Source organism: Chiloscyllium punctatum, chromosome 35 (assembly GCF_047496795.1).
Source record: "Chiloscyllium punctatum isolate Juve2018m chromosome 35, sChiPun1.3, whole genome shotgun sequence".
Taxonomy (NCBI): Eukaryota; Metazoa; Chordata; class Chondrichthyes; order Orectolobiformes; family Hemiscylliidae; genus Chiloscyllium; species Chiloscyllium punctatum.
Genome location: NC_092773.1, coordinates 44,945,249 through 44,964,650, shown reverse-complemented (window position 1 = coordinate 44,964,650; position 19,402 = coordinate 44,945,249). Strand labels below are relative to the sequence as shown.

At 40.4% G+C, this 19,402-nt stretch overlaps 1 protein-coding gene across 1 annotated transcript; it reads left to right on the top strand.

The window, feature by feature from the left end:
- The first annotated feature begins 5,492 nt into the window (after window positions 1–5,492).
- On the top strand, window positions 5,493–8,053 carry LOC140459813 (probable G-protein coupled receptor 139). The gene is made up of 2 exons (XM_072554346.1): window positions 5,493–5,496; window positions 7,137–8,053. Exons 1-2 carry the CDS (start codon window positions 5,493–5,495, stop codon window positions 8,051–8,053), a joined length of 921 nt encoding a protein of 306 aa, XP_072410447.1.
- Window positions 8,054–19,402: the final 11,349 nt, after the last annotated feature.

The window sequence follows — 19,402 nt, the reverse complement described above, 5'->3', positions numbered from 1 at the left end:
CATCTTCAATTTTCCCGAACACGATGAGACTGTTGGTTAGTCATGTGGCAGATATTTGTAAGCTCTCAGTTCAGAACAACATTCACTCTCCTTTAACGGTACAGTATACGCCTACAACTTCGTAGCAAGTGTCTTCACGATACATTAGTAGAATTCATGAATTCGAACTCCCTAAACGGGAATGGAACACTGACTGTGTATCTGAGAGAACCAAATCCTCACCAGTAAGCTATCAGGGAAAAAGACGGCTCTCTTCTTTATTCTCTCACATCTCCGTTTTTAACTTTTGAGTTGCGATCATTTTGCCTCCAGATTAATTCCTTCCTGCCAGTGTGTTTACACGGCATGGAAAATGACCCTTTCGGACATCGTCTCGATGAAGGATATCAAGGATCCATCTCATGCAGTCCCAGTTTCCAGCGCTTGTGTGTTCTGACCTTTCAAATGCTCATGGCAATGAGGTTACCCCTTAATCGCCAATTGCAGAGGAGGGAAGTTCCAGACTATCAAACTCCGTTCTCATCCTGTGGGGAGACTTCAGGTTTTGGGTCGTTGCATTTTGGAAATTGAAATTTGCACAAGAGCAGGGAGTGGAACTATTTCAGCTCTTTCCATACTGTCCTTTCCATATCCCAAATGACCACAAAACATTCTCATTATCTGGAGAAGTAGGTTGTGCTCCACCTAAAGCTGCCTTTTGTCGGAGGACCTTGCCGACGTTAAGCTCATGGAACTCTCAGGAGATATGTCGAAATATGTCCCTCTGAGTCTGGTACCCTTCTGGTTCAGAACTCGAGTTTCCTGATTATCAAAAAAAATGACTGGACCTGAGAGAAATGGGCGTTCGTTCAGATGGGGATTCAGTCTGTCAAAATAAACACAGCTGGAAGTCTCTTGAAATTTGCGATCTGACGAAATGCAACCCGCAGTCCCAATGGATTCGTAACTCATCACTTCAACAATTGGGCCACGACTGCATGTCCTCAAACAAGAGATAATATTTCCCATAAAATGTGAGGGTTCCAAGAGGAAAGACAATTATTTGGTAGTCGTACTTGTGATATGACCTCCATAGCTCTCGCCTTCTTGTACTTCATCGGAACAGAGCAGGGTTTTGGGAGATTTAATATGTATACATTCATTGATGACAGATAGAGTGAAAGGGAAAACTGCATTGCCATTAACAGAGAGAGGAAGGAGAAAGTGAGGACTGCGGATGCTGGAGACCAGAGTTGAAAAGTGTGGTGCTGGAACAGCGCGGCAGGCCAGGCAGCATCCGAGGAGCAGGAGAATCGACGTTTCTGGCATATGCTCGTCGGATGCTGCCTGGTCAGAGAGAGGAAGAAACAAAGCAATGGTTCTTGTATTCCTACAGCGCCTTTCACCACCACCTGGATCGCATCCAATGAAGTACTTTTGAAGCAGTGACAAATCACATGTGCAAATCTGGCAACTGTTTCACCGCAGATCAAAACAAATTTAATGCCCCAAATACAATAAGTGGCACAGGAGTCGGAAATGAGTTCATACCTAACTTGAGGGGTTTGTTCTGCTCTGACATATACCCGGATGCTGTGCCTAAACTCAAGGAAATAAGTTGTCATTTTAAGACTCAGAGACATTAGATTTCGCTTCTAACCATATAATGCATGAAAACTCATTTTATAAACAACTGACTTTGTAATACAATGAATCTGTGATTAATTTCTTCACTGTTGTCCTGTGCCTGAGACGAATGACCTTTGAAATCCATAAACATCATTGTTTGTGCTAAGCTGTCACTGTGAACCCTGGAGATTTAGACAGTTTCGATGAAATTATCCGCGGATCAAATGACAAATTGATGAACTTTTGATTCACATCTGAAGCTTAGTTTTATACCAATGATTCGATCCAGGTGATAATGAAGACAGAAGCTGTGTTTGTCCAGGGGAAGACAAGCTGCATGTCATATAGTCGGATATTGTTTTCCGTGTTCTGGTTGATTACACTTGTTTCAATGCGTTCCATCACCATACAGATGATCGAGAGAATAGGGAAAAGTTAACTTTACTGAATTGCATCTGTCTTGATTTTTGTACACAGAAAAATCTTGGCAATGTTGACATATGCTGTGGTCGAAGTTGTTATGGGCCAGGCCAGACTCCTCGTAACATTTCAATAAAGTAGTCCAGACCTTCACTTTGCTAGTTGTGTTAAGCAATAGTTTCACGGATATCCAGGAGGGATGGGATTGATTAAATCACGTAGTTTTAAACTAAACAAAATTTATTTACACGATTGCCGAATGAAACACAAACAAAAGAGAACTTATTACTGAATAACTTAACTCAACCAAAAAGCCAACAAAACATTTGAAGTTCATGTTGTTGTTCCCAATGCTGCCAGTAATCCCCATAAGCATCCCTTAGAACAAAAGGTAAATAGATGTATATGATCTAACGGGAGAGATGTTAGAGAGAGAAGAGGATTAACCTGTACCTCTACCTTTGGGCCCAGCAACTTTAATAACTGCCCGACTGCTTTGAATCAATAGCCAGACCAAACCAATGATGGGAGAACTAGCCACTCCACTTTCTGTCTACATGCCTTTATTTTTATAACGTAAAACCCTTTTTAACTGAGACACTATCTCTTAGCCATAATCAAATTGGCACTGAAACCTTTCTAAGCCCATACTTTTTAGAACCAGTGCTTTCACGAAATTTTTATAAATAAAAACGCGAGGCAGCAAAATGTTGTTAAACGAGAAACATCATCACAATGCCAGCTTTGTAAATAAATTCAAGTAACGTTCTTGCCTTCCAGTGTGAGGCAGTGACCACCTACACAACAGCGAACCTCATCATCGTCCTTTGACATTCATCACGTTATCAATGTTGTGTCACCCACTTTCGACACGATAGGAGTTTCCCTTGCCCAAGCCCCAATTCGACGAGCCTTGTCTATAGTGTGTTATCAAGAAAGGAATAACAGAAGAGGGAAGATCATTCAGTAACAAAGACTATGGATACTACACCAAATAAGTCATCGCTTGATCCCCTAAATACATGTTCCATCATCTGCAATAAGCAAGAGCATGTTGAAATGCTTCTGATATCTCTGCTTAATTGTAACTTCTGTACAGACAAAAAGCTTGACACCATCCAGGAGAACGGACCCTGCATTACAGTCATCATTTGCATAAGTGGTCACTCCAACCACAATCGATCTACAGTAGCAGTATAAGAAAACAACACAAAAATATCCTCCGGATGTTCATCGTGTTCCATTTCACTGCACTTTTCGGAAAAATGAAATCTATGATACACAAAATCAAGAGTATGAAAATGCATGCTCAAATTGAGGATTTACACCATCCTGAATTCGAAATTTACAACGTCATCTTTGTCTTTGGGTCAGAAATCCCTGAGTAACAGGGAGGCTGAGAGTTTTGCAACCAATGGCCTGCCATTCATCACCAACTTGGAAATGGCAGTTGGCGATAAAAAACAGATACCATTGCTATCACTGGTATGCACATGTCCTGAATAAAAAAACAGAAATCATGATGGAACTCTGAATATTAAAATGCTGGAAATGAATGTTTACCGACTCAAAAAATCATTTTGAAGATAAATAATAGACAAGGATAATGTTTGGGAAAAGGGTTTGTTTATACTGCATACATATGGTTGTAAATAATAATAGGCCATTTCATATTGCAACTAAATGCACAGTTAATGGACTGTGGAAACGTCAACTTTGATGTTTCTGATTAGATGCTTGACGGAGAACATGTCACCAGTTAGCGGTTTTTTCATATATTCCTTAATGCTATTGGACGAACAGGTTGTGTGGTGTTTTGAGAAGCAGATGACATACCATTGTTGGATTCTATATCGGGTTTTGAGAAGATGTTTAGCTCATGTTGAGGTTCTGGATGTAGTTTTGCTAGATGAGTGGGAAGTTTCTTTTCCAGACATTTTGTGTCGCTTTCAGGTAACATCTTCAGTGGGTCTCTGGGTGAAGAAGTGTTGATAATTCCTGCTTTTTGTTTTTATATTTGGGTTTGTTTGGATTGGTAATGTCATTCCTTGTGGTGACGTCTTCTCCTGTGGTGATGTCATTTCGTGTTCTTTTTCTCAAGTGGTAGATGTGGTCGAACTCAATGTGTATGTTGGTGAGTTCATTGGATATAGTCCTCAGACATCACTGCCACAAATCCAAACAAGCAGACAAAATGTGACCAGAAACCCACTAAATGTTATCACGTACGGTGATGAAACGACTGGAAATGAACTTTCAGCTCATTGAACAAGCTTACATCCTGGATTCTACATGTGTGCTTATTGAGCATTAAACGACTGGTAAGATGAAACAGAGCATAGATGGACTTTGCACGTCATTAGGTAGGGCGCATGAAGGGTTGTAGACTCGACAGGAAGAATATATTCCCATGTCAACTCCCGTGTATGCACATTGCACCTCATATTAATATTGGAAGCAATTTAAAGTCGTGCTTGCAGAGCCAGAGAAGCAAGACAAAACTTTAGTTCTCACGTTGAACAACATAACTAAGAGGAAAATTCACGTTCAGATACCATGTGTCAATATAACTCATTAGTGGCGTCCTGGTCCCTCCCTCATGCAAACCAACACCAGACTCTCTATCGTATTTCAGACTAGCTCTGATGTCATTTCTTGTAGAGAATGTCGAACCTGGATAATCCAGCTTCACATCTGGTAAATAATCAAGTAAGAGCTTTCAGATTCTATCAAGAAAGTAAATACCTTCATGAATCTTTTGCTTTTGATGGGTCTGATGATCCATCAAACTCTCCCGGTTTAGATTCCAGGTACTTTCTCTCTGCAACTGACACATCCATCGGCAGCAGTCACTGGCAAGCAATGTCAGGCACTCATAATTATTTACGTATTTAACTGATACTTCATAGCATTGTTTGCCAACTGAATATTTCCACATAAGAATATAAATGAAGGCAGAGTTGAAGGATCTATAACGAATGTCTCCTTGTTGTGTTAAAGAATATGATAAACGATAAATATTCGCTGTGAAAGATCTGATAAAGCAGGAACAATAGTTCGAATTTTCTTTCCTCGTCATTTCTGGGAGGTGTGTTTTGGTTATTATGACAGAAGTTATCGCCCATTCCAAATTAGCCAGAAGTCAACTCGAATAAATCCTGCGGATTTTCAGTCAATAATGACACTGGGCAACATGATCATATAAAACACTCGAACACCTGATGAGGAACCAAATACGACTGTAAACGAATACCTATCAAGGTGCATTCATTGGGAATATCGCAAAGATGAGAAGAAACAAAAAATAGTGATAGGGCCACGTATCAGCATTTAACATAAACGATTCTAAGGTATGGATTCATGCAGGCATGGTCTGTGGCAATTGTGGCATTTGCAACATTAAATTTACTTAGACGTGCTTTGAGGTTATTCATCTTTCTGATGTGAAAAAGAGTTAGGCACACATGGGTGAGTTAACACACTGGTTCAATGACATATTCTGAATGCACATGTTGTCAGTTATTTGCCCCTGAGGACTTGTTTACTCTAAATAAATGCGGAATGATTTGTTTGGGTCTCAGAGCTACCGTGTGAAGCTTCGGGAGTACTTCCACTTTTTGAAAGACAATGCACGGTGCAGCGAACGGCCCATTCTTTGCCATTTGCTACCCCATTCTCGCACTTATTGGTGTCCCTGGTAAATAACGTTAACTACAAAACTTTGTTTTTTTAAGCTACGAAAGTGTTGCTATTCATGATCAAGTTCATGTTCTTATATGTATTGACAAGTTTTCAATTGTATGTTAATGTGAGCACATGACAATTTATATGGTTGCATTCTATGATATGATACAGTTTAAGGTTGAAATAGAAAATAAAATTTCAGGGGCTCTGTTAACATTAATCCATTATTTTCAGAGCATTGCGTTTTACTTTTTAGTGTTGCACAAAGCAATCCCGTCGTAATGCAGAAAGACGGATTACGACGGGGTTGTGTGATTATTGTATTGCAATAATTCCACTTGATGATTGCGAGATCAAATATAATTTAGTTTATTTGCATAGCAATCTAAAGTTTGCTCTCTGGACCGCTGCAAATATTGCAGTCTAGTACGTTCTCAATGGAGATTTTTAATGAGACTTCCTTTATTCATGCATGGCACGTGGTCGTTGCAGTATTTGATCTTCAACCATTGAATTTTAGAAAGGGTTGAGGAATTGAGTGGAAATGCAATTTGTTTTTAAAAATCGATTATGCATTCAAAATGTTACCAATGGAGTATTTTCTGTATGGGTTTTCAAATGGGTCAGTCTATTTTACTTGTGTTCGATGTGGTTGACACTGACATCATGAATGTTGGTTGCTTATCTTTGATTTCTATTTGAAATCGTCGGGTATGACTTGATACATAGAGGATTGCCTTAAATACGAAGGATTCTTTCATGAGACCTTAAACAAATGAAGGTCACCATAAAGACATACGGATAAAATAGAACACAGGACACAAAGCTTGATTTCATAACATTACACAGATAATTGGAAATAAGATGGAACGGTGGAGCCATTGAGACTTGAAATCACACAATATATGGTTTGGGAAATGAAAGACATCACCACCACTTTTGGACATGTATCAGGAATTCAAGAAATGGCAGATTTAGCGATCAGCTGCAACCTCAGTTAGTAACAATATATGACACAGATTTACGTGATGAGGATATAGATTAATTGGCAAGTTAGAAAGTTCCATCAAAATGCTGTTAGATGTGGACATATTTTACATCAGCAAATATAGTGCTGCTGGATGGATGAGTCATGGTATGCAGCAAAACGTTGAAGCAAATATTTTGCATATCTTTGATGCTTATTTTGATAGCTAGAAGTGAAGTTTGGTTCATTGTCAAAGGTGGGGGTGGAGGCATTGAATTTATGAATGAGTAGTTTGCATTGACTCAATGTGCTGAAAAGTAAATAATCCAGAATTGGATGTCGAAAATTTAGCAATGGATTTGACAAAGCTAAAATCTTAAACTTGAACAAGACATTAGATAATTCAAAAGCTGGTGGCATGTGCATCATAACATATCTCTGTCTATACCTCTCACAGCAAACTTGATAGCAATTGCAATCCTCTCCCGAGGACCGTGTGGACTTTCCCGGTGCATCACCTATTACTTGGTGGCAATAGCAGTGAGTGACTTCATTGTCATCATTACCGCTGTTGTCCTGAACCGGATTGGACGCATTTACTTTCGCGACAGTTACCTGTCCACAACGCTTGCTTGCAGACTCGGTGCAGTTCTGGTCCGTTGCAGCCGGGATGGTTCAGTCTGGTTGACCGTGGCCTTCACCTTCGACCGCTTTGTAGCCATTTGTTGCCAGAGATTGAAGGCCAAATACTGCAAGGGGAAAACTGCATCGTTGGTGATTGGAATAATCTATGCCTTGAGCTCTATCAAGAACGTCCCTTTCTACTTCATCTATCAACCTTTGTATACTGTGAATGGAGTGGGCAGGTTTTGTGACTTTCGAGTGACCTTCTATACTTGGCCAATCTGGCAAGTCTATGAATGGTTGGACCACACATTAACACCTTTTCTACCATTCTTGCTCATCCTGCTTCTGAACAACTTGACCGTAAGGCACATCTTAGCAGCGAGTAGAGCACGCAGGAGGCTCCGTGGTGCCGACAATCGTGGGGATATGGAGATGGCCAATCGCAAGAAGTCCATAGTCTTGCTCTTCACAATCTCCATCAGCTTCCTCCTCTTGTGGGCAAGCTATCTCGGGCATTTTCTCTACGTGCGAGTTACAGGTGATGGTTACTTCTCTGGCCTGGATTTTAATGACCCACGGTACATCGTTCAAGAGATGGTTAATATGCTTCAGTTGATCAGTTCCTGCAACAACGTCTTTATATACGCAGTTTCCCAGAACAAGTTCCGAGAGGAGATAAAGAAGGTGCTGGTGTGTCCTTTCACTGCTGGGTTTAAACAGGAAAAAGTGAGAAGAGAGAAATGTTAGTCATGTTTCATTTCCTGCATAGCGACTCTGTGTCTCATCAATCTCTTGAAATAGCATGTAATGGGTCCAAACTCAGCAAATTCAAGGAGGCAAAGCCAATAGTCTAGCAAATTCAGTTTCTTGATGACTATGCAGAAGGATCCGAAACGGTCAAATTGTGTCCATGAATGTGACGGAAAACCTCGATCTGTGAGTACCCTCAAATGTAAATAAGGCGTCATGATGTTGATATTTCAAAATACAATGGGAAACGGTCTCCTCAGCTCCTTGATAAAGTATTTGTTCGGAAATTGTCACCAATGAAACCAACCTTATTGTTTTTTGTGCTTTTATCAATAATTCTGAACGATTCTGTACACGTTGTTTTATTGCCCGTCCTGCTTACCTTCAGAAAATAATAATCAATATCTGTCAAATGTTCTGCAGTAAGAAATAGAGCATCTCAGGTAATCGAAACGGTTAGGCGATGGGCTAGAACAGTTGCTACGTCATATGGAGAGAGTCAAAAAGATGTGTCATTTCATGCAAACGGCAAACGGATTCATGTCAGTTCCACGTGCAACTAAAGTACAAAAGAAGACGTTTTACAGCCTTCACAATTGGAAAATGTTGAGATTATGTTTAGATATGCACCACAATAAAAATTAAAACAACATACAATTATAAAACTTCGCAGATCAAAGGAAAGCTATGAAACACAATGAGTATAAAGTAGCTCACGAAAGAGCGAATCGGCGAAGCCTATTCTCCAGGCTGATTTTCGGAGCCCTCTGATGTCATCACTTTCAAACGTCTATCCAAATCTCTTTTGAAACGTCACATGGAATCTGTCTTACACTTTCCTGGACAACACACTCCAAGTTCGAATAACTGTTTGAGAAAAGACGTCTCTCTTCACCTCACTCCTGGCTCTCTTGTTCACAATATTGATACTTTTACTCCTTTGTTTCTAATGCACCATCTTGTGGGAACAGAATGTCCGTCGTTGCACTGTAAATGTTGTCTGTAATATTGAGCTGTCCAATAAGGTCATCTTTTAATTTCTCTGCTCCAAGCAGAATAAACCTTTCTAACCTTCCTTCCCAAAGGAAATTTTCATTTCTGGAATAATTGTAGGAAATATCCCTTGTTCTCTGTTTAGGTTTATGATATTCTTCTTTCAGTAAGGTACCAGGAACTGAGCCAGAGTCCTGGTTCTGACAATTTTTTTTAAGAGCTGTAGCAGCACTTCTTCCTTTTCAGCATTTTACCTCACTGATAAATCCAAGGATCCAAAACAACTTCTGAACAACTGTTTAAACTTCGCTGGTTAACTTCAGAGAATGCTGCCTGACCTTTTGTGCTTTACCAGGACCACACTCTCAAGCCTGTTCTCCAGCATCTGCAGAGCTCACTTTCACGTTAGTCCAGCCTTGGCCTCTCTCCTGCATTTCCGGATCTCTTCCAAATTTCTCGTACAATTAACATTGCAAAATGTATAATATCCCTTTTCTTCCTTGTATTCCCATCAACATCGTGATTTATTTACTCTATCATTACGTAGCCTACAATTATTACTCATATGCACATACTTAGGTTCCACCATATTTATCTTTCTATTGAAATTCTCCAATCTCATCCAATGATTTATCAACCATAATGCATTACGAATCAGCGTCGCCACGTTCAAAGTTTAGATGCCTAAGATCCAGCCAAGGATCTTAAACGTAGCCTGATTTCGACCCACTTCCAAACAATTTGCAGTATTTGTCATATTCTGATTGCTATTTTCCAAATGCTCCGCCATTCTGCTGTTCTCCACATGGCCTGCCACATTTACTAGAACCAGATACCAGACAATTCCATGTCTGGTACGACTGGAAATATACTCTTCCAGAAACGTATACAACACACTTTGCACACATTTAAGACTTTCTTTGTCCCAGACTTTACACTTCGCACAGTCCGCCCTGACGTAATTAAAATTACAAAATATCACAACCCAAATTGCCCAGCGAGTTTCCTTGAACTGCACGCCAAGGCTCTCATCTATTTCATCCCCAATACTTGGAGATCTCTTGTAAATACACACAAGCTCACCACTCTCTTCCTGCTTCTGACCTCCAGGCACGCAGGCCAGCGGCATCATATGAATGAGATGCTTTCTGTGAAATGCTGCCTCGCTTGCCAACTTCATAATGATTTTGAAGGAGAATTGTTGAGGATTCTGAGAGAGGTTGCCTTGCTCACCATGATTGTGAAAGGCACCTGGAAAGATCCAGCGACAAAAAACAGTGAAACAACAAAATTAGATAACTATAGTGTTTCCTTCCCTTCCTCTATCCTCCGTGAAACGAGAGAGAGAGAGAGAGAAAGAGAAGTCTTTAGAATGACTGATCATATTTAAGGGACAGCAGGTCATCAGCATTTTGCATCATCTTGATCTTCAAAGATGGCAGAAACTCGGGGAAAGCATATGATATTTGGGCTATATAAAAAGTATGAGGTTTTGGATTAACAAGATATCCAGGATGGTCAGATCTGCATTTAGTGTCAGACAGTTACAGTTCTTGAATAATACGTGGTTGACTTAGAGAATCAACGTTTCGCACTGTGCAGCATTCAAGAAAGAGAGAGGTTTCTGGGAGAGTCAAGCCAGAGGGTTAACACGTGACATCGTGATGATCAGTCAAGGAGCAGTGCAGAGATGGCACGTGAACCGGTGACCATTCGCCAAGGGAATAGAAAAAGCAGGTGCAGGAAATGCAGGTATCCTTTGTGCTGTGTCACATGTATTAGACTTTGGAGTCCGATTTGTTGACCAACTTGAGTGAGTCTGGGTGATGATGTGAGAGAAAACCACAGTACCGTTGTGTTGAGGATACGCTGGAAAAAAACGGAGCGGCTGCAAGGCAGATTAGTAATGGTGTGTGACTCAATCGTTAGAAAGAACTACGTTTAATTTTGCAGCGACATCGTGAGGACCTTATGATGTCCTGTCTCCGGGTGCAAGTGATTGAATCATAAAGAGACTGACTGCATAAATTAGAGTAAAACGGTCAGTCATTGGGGTGCATGTTGGAACCAATGAAATGGCGATGGACAGCGTGGAGAACATGCAAGAACCGTTCCGTGGATTTAGGTGTAGATTGAAATGCAGGAACGAATCCATAGTAGTAATGTGGCAAAAATCTTAGAAATGTTTTGCATGCTACGAGTTTCACCATTTATGCAAAACCCATCAGCATGACTTGACGGGTGACGTACAGTGGAGGAGTTCTGATTTCTCAAACACTGGGATCATTGATGCACAAGCAGAATGTTCTCCTGAAGAGATGGGCTTCTCCTTATCACAAAGAGTACAAAATTTGTTGGAGGGGATTTCAACTTGCAAGGTCGGAGAGTGAGATGGGTAATGAGCAGAAATTCGGAAAAAAAAACCTGTGAAGGCAAAAAATGAGAGTGTGGAATGGGGAAGAAGAAGTGATGGAAGTCATGCCTATTGACAGTACCAAAGAGATGGGTGTATTGAAATGTGCAGGAAAACGAACAGGCAGGTACATATTCGTAGAAATAAGAACAAAACTGGCGAGCAAGATCCACAAATAGCTTTCTGGGTTATGATATTGCTGCATTGAAAGAAAAAGTCTTGTATAAGTTAAACAATCTATGCCCCTGTGAAATATTAAATAAGGCAGGTTCCAGTGCATCCTAAACAGCAAATCTATTTGCAAAAGTTCAGAATGATGTGCTTTTAATGGCAGTTAATGGAACTTGAAAGGTTTGTTTAAACAAGTGCAGTCATAGTACAGGAATTTCTGTTGTACCATGCAGCTTTCCTGCACTTTCAGTGGAGGAATATTTCCGGAAGGAAGTCAAGAACAACTGTAATGAAATAAGACTCGATGATCCATCTTCACATACATCTTAGTGCGCTGATAAGAGTACACAGAGCCAGAAGAAATGGACCGCATTATTTCCCTCTCACAACCACTTGTATACACATACATAGGAAAAGAAACGATCAGATGACACAAACAACCAATGAGAAATGTCATAAGCATGATCATTAACCAAAGTTTGTTTTTCTGAATTGAATGTGACCCATGAATGAAACGGAAAAGAATGATCACGTAAACCTATTTGCAGTTATGATTTGGTCGTTTCTCTTGTCAGAAGGACTAAAGTCAAAGGTATAGATATTTAATTGTGTTCTCATTAAGATTCAATAAATCGCCTCTTTCCTTGAATAACTGAAGCTGTACACGTACATGTACCCAACTAGGAAATATATGTTTGTAATTTTATGTGGTTTGTTCTACTTGTTTGTGGTTCTACTTGTTTGTGGTTTGTGGTAAAGTTTCCAGTACTGTTGCCATCCTGTGTGGGTTTATGAACTGCTTATATTATAACGAGAATTCGTTTTTGCACGCAGAACTATGAAAAATGTATTATGCTGTCAGAGCACAATGATCCCCTTTCGGAACTATTCATTCTGTGAGGATTATCTGCACACTCTCACTCTCTGGGTCGATTCCCACCTATCGTTTACTCCTGCACCCCGCCCCACACTTACTCTAACATATATATCTTTCCTAACTGCAAACAACTCTGAAGATGGGTATTGCACCCGAAGGACAAAGAACAAAGAAACGTACAGCACCGGGACAGGCTCTTCGAAACTGCAAGCCTCCGGGGATCCAGACCCTCTATCGAAACCTGCCGCCTATTTTCTACGGCTCTATTCCCTTTGCTCCCTGACCATTCATTTGTCTGTCCAGTAACATCTCACCGGCCGCCATTATTCTTGTCCTACCACCTCCGCTGGCAACGCATTCCAGGCACCCACCACCCTCTCTGTGAAGAACTTTCCCCTGACACATCCCCTAAACTCTTCCCATCCCACTGTGAACTCGCAACCCCTAGAACTCCCCGAATGTTAAGTCTGGTTCTTTCTCCATAGAAGGTACCTGAGATGCAGAACTATTCCTGTAACGCACTTCAAGATTACTTAATAAAAAGTGCGATGAAGCACAGATGGATTGGTTGGGCCGGAAGATAATGAAATAAACAAGTGTACAATCTCTCTTGCTTTTTTCGATGAGCATTATTAAACAATGGGTCATACTCACTGTCGAGGAACGGAAGGGTAAATAATAAAAAAAACAGAGCGTTTTGCCGCGCAGAAGGGCACGATGTGATCATCTGCACCCACTCCAGAAAGAGCTCACCATTTAGTACCACTGACTGTCCAGCGCTGCTTTGATCGTCCCATACCAATTGTTCCTTGCATCTAAACACATTATTTTCTGGTACGACTGTACGAAATCTCATTTGTACTCTTTCCAGGGCTTAATCTCGGCGCCATAATTGAAAACGATGCTCTAAGCATGGACTCACACATGATTTTTAGCGACGTGGCATCATCATTTACTCATTGTTTTCCTCTAGATCCCTGTTTAAAACCTCAAACATCCCACAAGTCTTCTAAAATAATATTTCAAATTATCTGTCCACCTTCAGAGAATTATGTGGAATGAACCCTTATTCTGTCTTCTCCTGTACTAACCTCAAAAGTGTACTTTTGAGCCCAGTTTGTCTTTATATGTTTCTGACACCAAACTGTAATACCTCAAAGATTTCTGCATTAAATTTCATCTGACAGGTAACTGATCATTTGAACAAATTTTCAAAGTCCGTCTCAGCATCGCCCTCACAATTCACAACTCTGACTGGCTTCGTATCATCTTTAACTGTAGAAGTTTTGACATCAATAAGCAACTCCAAATCAGAGAAAAACAAGATCCCAATACAGTTTGCAAGGGAACACCATTTTCAATTCATCTTCAATTTCAGAAATGACCAGCTGTAACTATCATCTGTTTCATTTCCTTTCGCCAACATCGATTCCATGCTGCCAGAGACAAACCAATCCTAAGCATTCCTCCTTTGGTAATTAACCTGCTTTGAGTAACCGTATCAAAACATGTATGAAAGTCCAAATGTACAGCATCCATCACGTTATCGTGATCTGCTCCTTGTGTCACCTCGTCAATGAAATGAACTAAACGTTTCAGACATGAACTGCCTTTCGCAATGGGGTAAAACCAGTACCCTTCCACCGACACTCTCATTCGTTTGGCCAAACAGGTCCTCACCCTTAACAATTTCTCCTTTGACCAAGACTTCCGTTTCCCCGGCCCCCAACGCCTCATCTTCACCATGAATATCCAATCCCTCTACACTTCCATCCGCCATGAACAGAGCCTCCAAGTCCTCCGTTTTTTTCCTCTCCAGACGTGCCCAACAGTACCGTCCCACCGACACTCTCATTCGTTTGGCCGAACTGGTCCTCACTCTTAACAATTTCTCCTTTGAATTCTCCCACTTACTCCAGTCCAAAGGGGTAGCCATGGGCACACGTAGGGACCCCAACTATGCCTGTCTCTTTGTTGGCTACGTAGAGCAGTTGATCTCCCGTAATTACACCGGCACCACTCCCCACCTCTTCCTCCGCGACATTGATGACTGCATTGGCGCCACCTCGTGCTCCCACGAGGAGGTTGAGCAATTCATCAACTTCACCAACACATTCCACCATGACCTTAAATTTACCTGGACCATCTCTGACACCTCCCTCCCCTTCCTGGATCTCTCCATCTCCATTAATGACGACCGACTCGATACTGACATTTTTTTACAAACCCACCGACTCCCACAGCTCCCTGGATTACACCTCTTCCCACCCTACCACTTGCAAAAATGCCATCCCGTATTCCCAACTCCGCCACCTCCGCCGAATCTGCTCCCAGGAGGACCAGTTCCACCACAGAACACACCAGATAGCCTCCTTCTTTAGAGACCACAATTTCCCTTCCCACGTGGTTAAAGATGCCCTCCAACGCATCTCGTCTACATCCCGCACCTCCACCCTCTGACCACACCCCTCCAACCAGAACAAGGACAGAACGCCCATGGTGCTCATCTTCCACCCTACCAACCTTCACATAATCCAAATAATCCGCCGACATTTCAGCCACCTCCAAACAGACCCCACCACCAGGGATATTTTTCCCTCCCCACCCCTTTCCACCTTCCGCAAAGATCGTTCCCTCCGTGACTACCTGGTCAGGTCCACACACCCCTACAACGCAACCTCCCATTTTGGCACATTCCCCTGCCACCGCAGGAACTGTTAAACCTGCGCTCACACCTCCCCCCTCACCTCTATCCAAGGCCCTAAAGGAGCCTTCCACATCCATCAAAGTTTTACTTGCACATCCACTAATATCATTTATTGTATTCGTTGCTCCCGATGCGGTCTCCTCTACAATTGGGAGACTGGGCGCCTCCTAGCAGAGCGCTTTAGGGAACATTTCTAGCACACCCGCACCAATCAACCACACCGCCCCGTGGCCCAACATTTCAACTCCCCCTCCCACTCTGCCGAGGACATGGAGGTCCTGGGCCTCCTTGACCGCCGCTCCCTCACCACCAGACGCCTGGAGGAAGAACGCCTCATCTTCCACCTCGGAACACTTCAATCCCAGGGCATCAATGGACTTCAACTGTTTCCTCATTTCCCCTTCCCCCACCTCACCCGAGTTCTAAACTTCCAGCTCAGCACTGTCCCCATGCCTTGTCCGAAATTGTCCTACCTGCCTATCTCCTTTTCCACCTATCCACTCCACCCTCTCCTCCCTGACCTATCACCTTCATCCCCTCCCCCACTCACCCGTTGTCCTCTCTGATACTTTCTCCACACCCCCACCCTCCTCTAGCTTTCCCCACCCCCACCCTCCTCGAGCTTATCCCTCCAAGCTTCAGGCTCACTGCCTTTATTCCTGATGAAGGGCTTTTGCCCGAAACGTCGATTTTGAAGCTCCTTGGATGCTGCCTGAACTGCTGTGCTCTTCGAGCACCACTAAGCCAGAATGCCTTTCGCAATTCTATTCTGTTATGTACTTATGACCTGAATATCTTATGTTGTTATTCTGCGCTCTTTTTATTTTCTTCTGTTCGCATGTTCTAATTCTCTTTTGTTCCTATTGTCTCATTCCTTTATGTTATTTCTCACTCATATTCTTATTGTAACCTTATCGAATGTATTTATTCTCTTAGGTTCTCATATTCTTATTCTCTTTTTCTCTCATGATATGATCATATTAATGTCTTACATTCTTATTATCGTATTATCTTCTGTACTTACCATTGGCTGGTCTTACTCTCGTGTAATCTTATATTCTTACTCCCGAATATTCTTTATGTTTTATTCCATTATGTTCTCATTGGATCATGTTGTATTCTCATTTACTCTTATTCCGTTATTCACTTACTGATGTCTTTTTTTTTAGATTATCATTGCCTTATGTTCTTGTGATACCTATTTCTCATGTTCTTATTCTCTCGTTCTCCGAGACTTGCACTCTTATGCTCTTTATTTTCAATCTTTTATTTTCTTATCATATTGTCTTAGTCTATGATTGGCTGATGTCCTTATTCTCTTATGTTTTTATTTACTCATGTTTTTATTCTTTTGTTCTCTAATTTTCTTATTCATGTTCTCATTCTTTAATGCTCTTATCTTCCTGATCCAATATGTTCTTATTCTCTTGTGTTCTTCGTCACTTACGTTCCTATGTTCTTACTCATTATGTTCTTATTAACTTGTGCTGTTTGTCTCTGTGAATCTTATGTTTCACTCTGCTGTGTTCTTTTTTCATATCCATAAATACATCTACCTTCTTATTCCCTTGTTCTCATCTGTTCGTATGTTTTTATGTTGTTATTATCTCAGGTTCGTATTATCTTACCACCCTATTCCCTTACCTTCTTGTTCACCTAATCACTTGTGCTTAAATTCGCTTACCTTCTTTTGACCTTGCCTTCCAATTCTATTATGGTCTCATTCACAACGTTCTGAAACTCCTAAGTTTCTATTAACAACAATTTGCATTTTCTTATCTTCTCATTCGCATATTCATATTTATGTTCTGATTCACTTGTGTTCTGATGTTCTCATTCGCATTTGTTTCCTGTCCTCACGCTCTTGTGTTCTTATTCAATGATGTTTTATGATTGTATTTTCTTTGTACTTATTCTGTCCCCCGGTCGTTATCGTTTGTTTTATTCTCTGTTCTCTTCTTGTTTATATATGTTCTCCTGTTCTTCCTTTCTTATATTCTCAAATTAATCTTCATCCATTATGGCCTTGTTCTCTTATGCTGTTGCTCAATGTGTTCTAACTATTTTGTTCTTGAATTCTTTTATTCATGTTTATTTTTACTCTCTGAAGCTCTTATTTTCTTGTTCTACGTTCTTATTCTCTTTTATTGCTATTCTATTATATTAATTTGTTCCGGCGATCTGTCAGTCATATTCACTTAAGTTGTTTTTTACTTGTTCTTTTCTTTTCTAATCTTATGTTCTCATTTTAATATTCATCAAACGTCTTATGTCTTAATTATCTTATTCTCATCTGTTCTTACGGTCTTATTTTGTTAGTCTCTTATGCCCTTATTATATCATCTTTGCTTTCACTTATGTCCTCAATCGCATATTCATTAAGGATGCAATTCTTTTATGTTTTTGTTCTCTTACTGCCATATTCTCTTATGTTCTGAATCACTTCTGTGCCTATGCTCTTATGTTTCCATGATGTTCCATTCTTAATCTGTTCTGTTCATATTCTTTGATTGTTATTACAATCTTAACCCTTTTGTTATCATGTTCTCAATCCCTTATGTTCTTACTCAGTTATAATTTTTATCTTATTCACTTATGTACACATTCCCTAATATTCTCATTCTCTTATTCTGTTAGTGTCTTCGAGCCTTGTTCTCTTTATCTCACACATTCGTAGACTATTATGTTTTTATTTTCTTATCTTAGATTCTTATTTGTGTCTTGTTCTATTAGATGCTGATTCTCTTATATTCTTATGAAGTTAATTCCTCGTTTTCTAATTCTCTTATTCTCCTATGTTCCTATTTTCGTCTATTCTTGTTCTCTTATATTCTCTGTGTTTTATTCATTTCTTCCACTGTTCACGTACTCTTATTATCTTCTGTTGTGATCCTCTTACGTTCTTAGGTTTTAGTCTAAAAGTTTTATTATGTTTTTCAAGTTCTTATTATATTATGTTCTTACGACTTTCTGTTTCTATACGCCGCTTCACATATATTCTTTATCACCTTTGTTCATTTATCTGAAGTTTTTTGGTTCTGTTTCCTTATTGTTGTGGTTCTGTTCACTGAGCTGGGAACTTGTGTTGCAGACGTTTCGTCCCCTGTCTAGGTGGCATCCTCAGTGCTTGGGAGCCTCCTGTGAAGCGCTTCTGTGATGTTTCCTCCGGCACTTATACTGATGACATCACAGAAACGCTTCACAGGAGGCTCCCAAGCACTGAGGATGTCACCTAGACAGGGGACGAAACGTCTGCAACACAAATTCCCAGTTCGGCGAACAGAACCACAAAAACGAGCCCCCGAGCTACAAATCTTCTCCAAAACCCTTTTTCCTTGTATTCTTCTTTTCATTATCATAAATCGTCTTATGGTCTTCTCAAGTTATTTTCTTGTTATCTTGTTCTCTCGTCCTTATATTTAAAGCTTTGTTCTATTATGTTGTTTTTGTCTTATTATTTTTCTCTTTATTCTTTATGAGGATGTGGGCATCGCTGGTGAGGCAGCATTTATTGCCCATCCCTAATAGCCCAGCGAGTAGCTGAATGTCAGCCACTTTGTTACGGAGATGGAGTCACATGTAGGCCAGACCAGTAAAGTATTGACAAGTTCCTTCACTAAAGAGCATTAGTGAGACAGATGGCGTTTTTAATTCGAGCAGAGGCAATGGATATAGAGCAGTCATTAGATTTTTAATTCCAAATATTTGTTGAAATCAACTTTCACATTTTGTCATGGTTCGCTGGATTTACAGTCCAATGATTACACAATTAAGCCATCACATCCCCATCACATTTTATGAGCATGCTCTCTTATGTTATTCTGTTCCTCCTCACTTATGTAGTTTTTCGCTTATGTTGATTTCTCTTTAATTCTTATGATTTTAATTTCTGCATTTATTTTGTTATTCATAAATGCTCTGTCTCATTTATCTGAAGGTCTAATCCTATTACTCTCCTATGCTATTGTCCTCCTACATTTTAAACTTGAATGTGTTTCTTATTTTAAATCCATGTACCCTTATGTTATTATTGGCATATTCGCTTACGTTCTACTTCCTTTATGTCCTTATTTTCTCATTCACCTATGAGCTTTTTCTCGGGAGTGCTCATTGTATTAAGAGTTTATTCTTTTCTATTTTCATTCTCGTATTTTTCTTAACCTCTTTTGCATTTCTCTTCTCGCT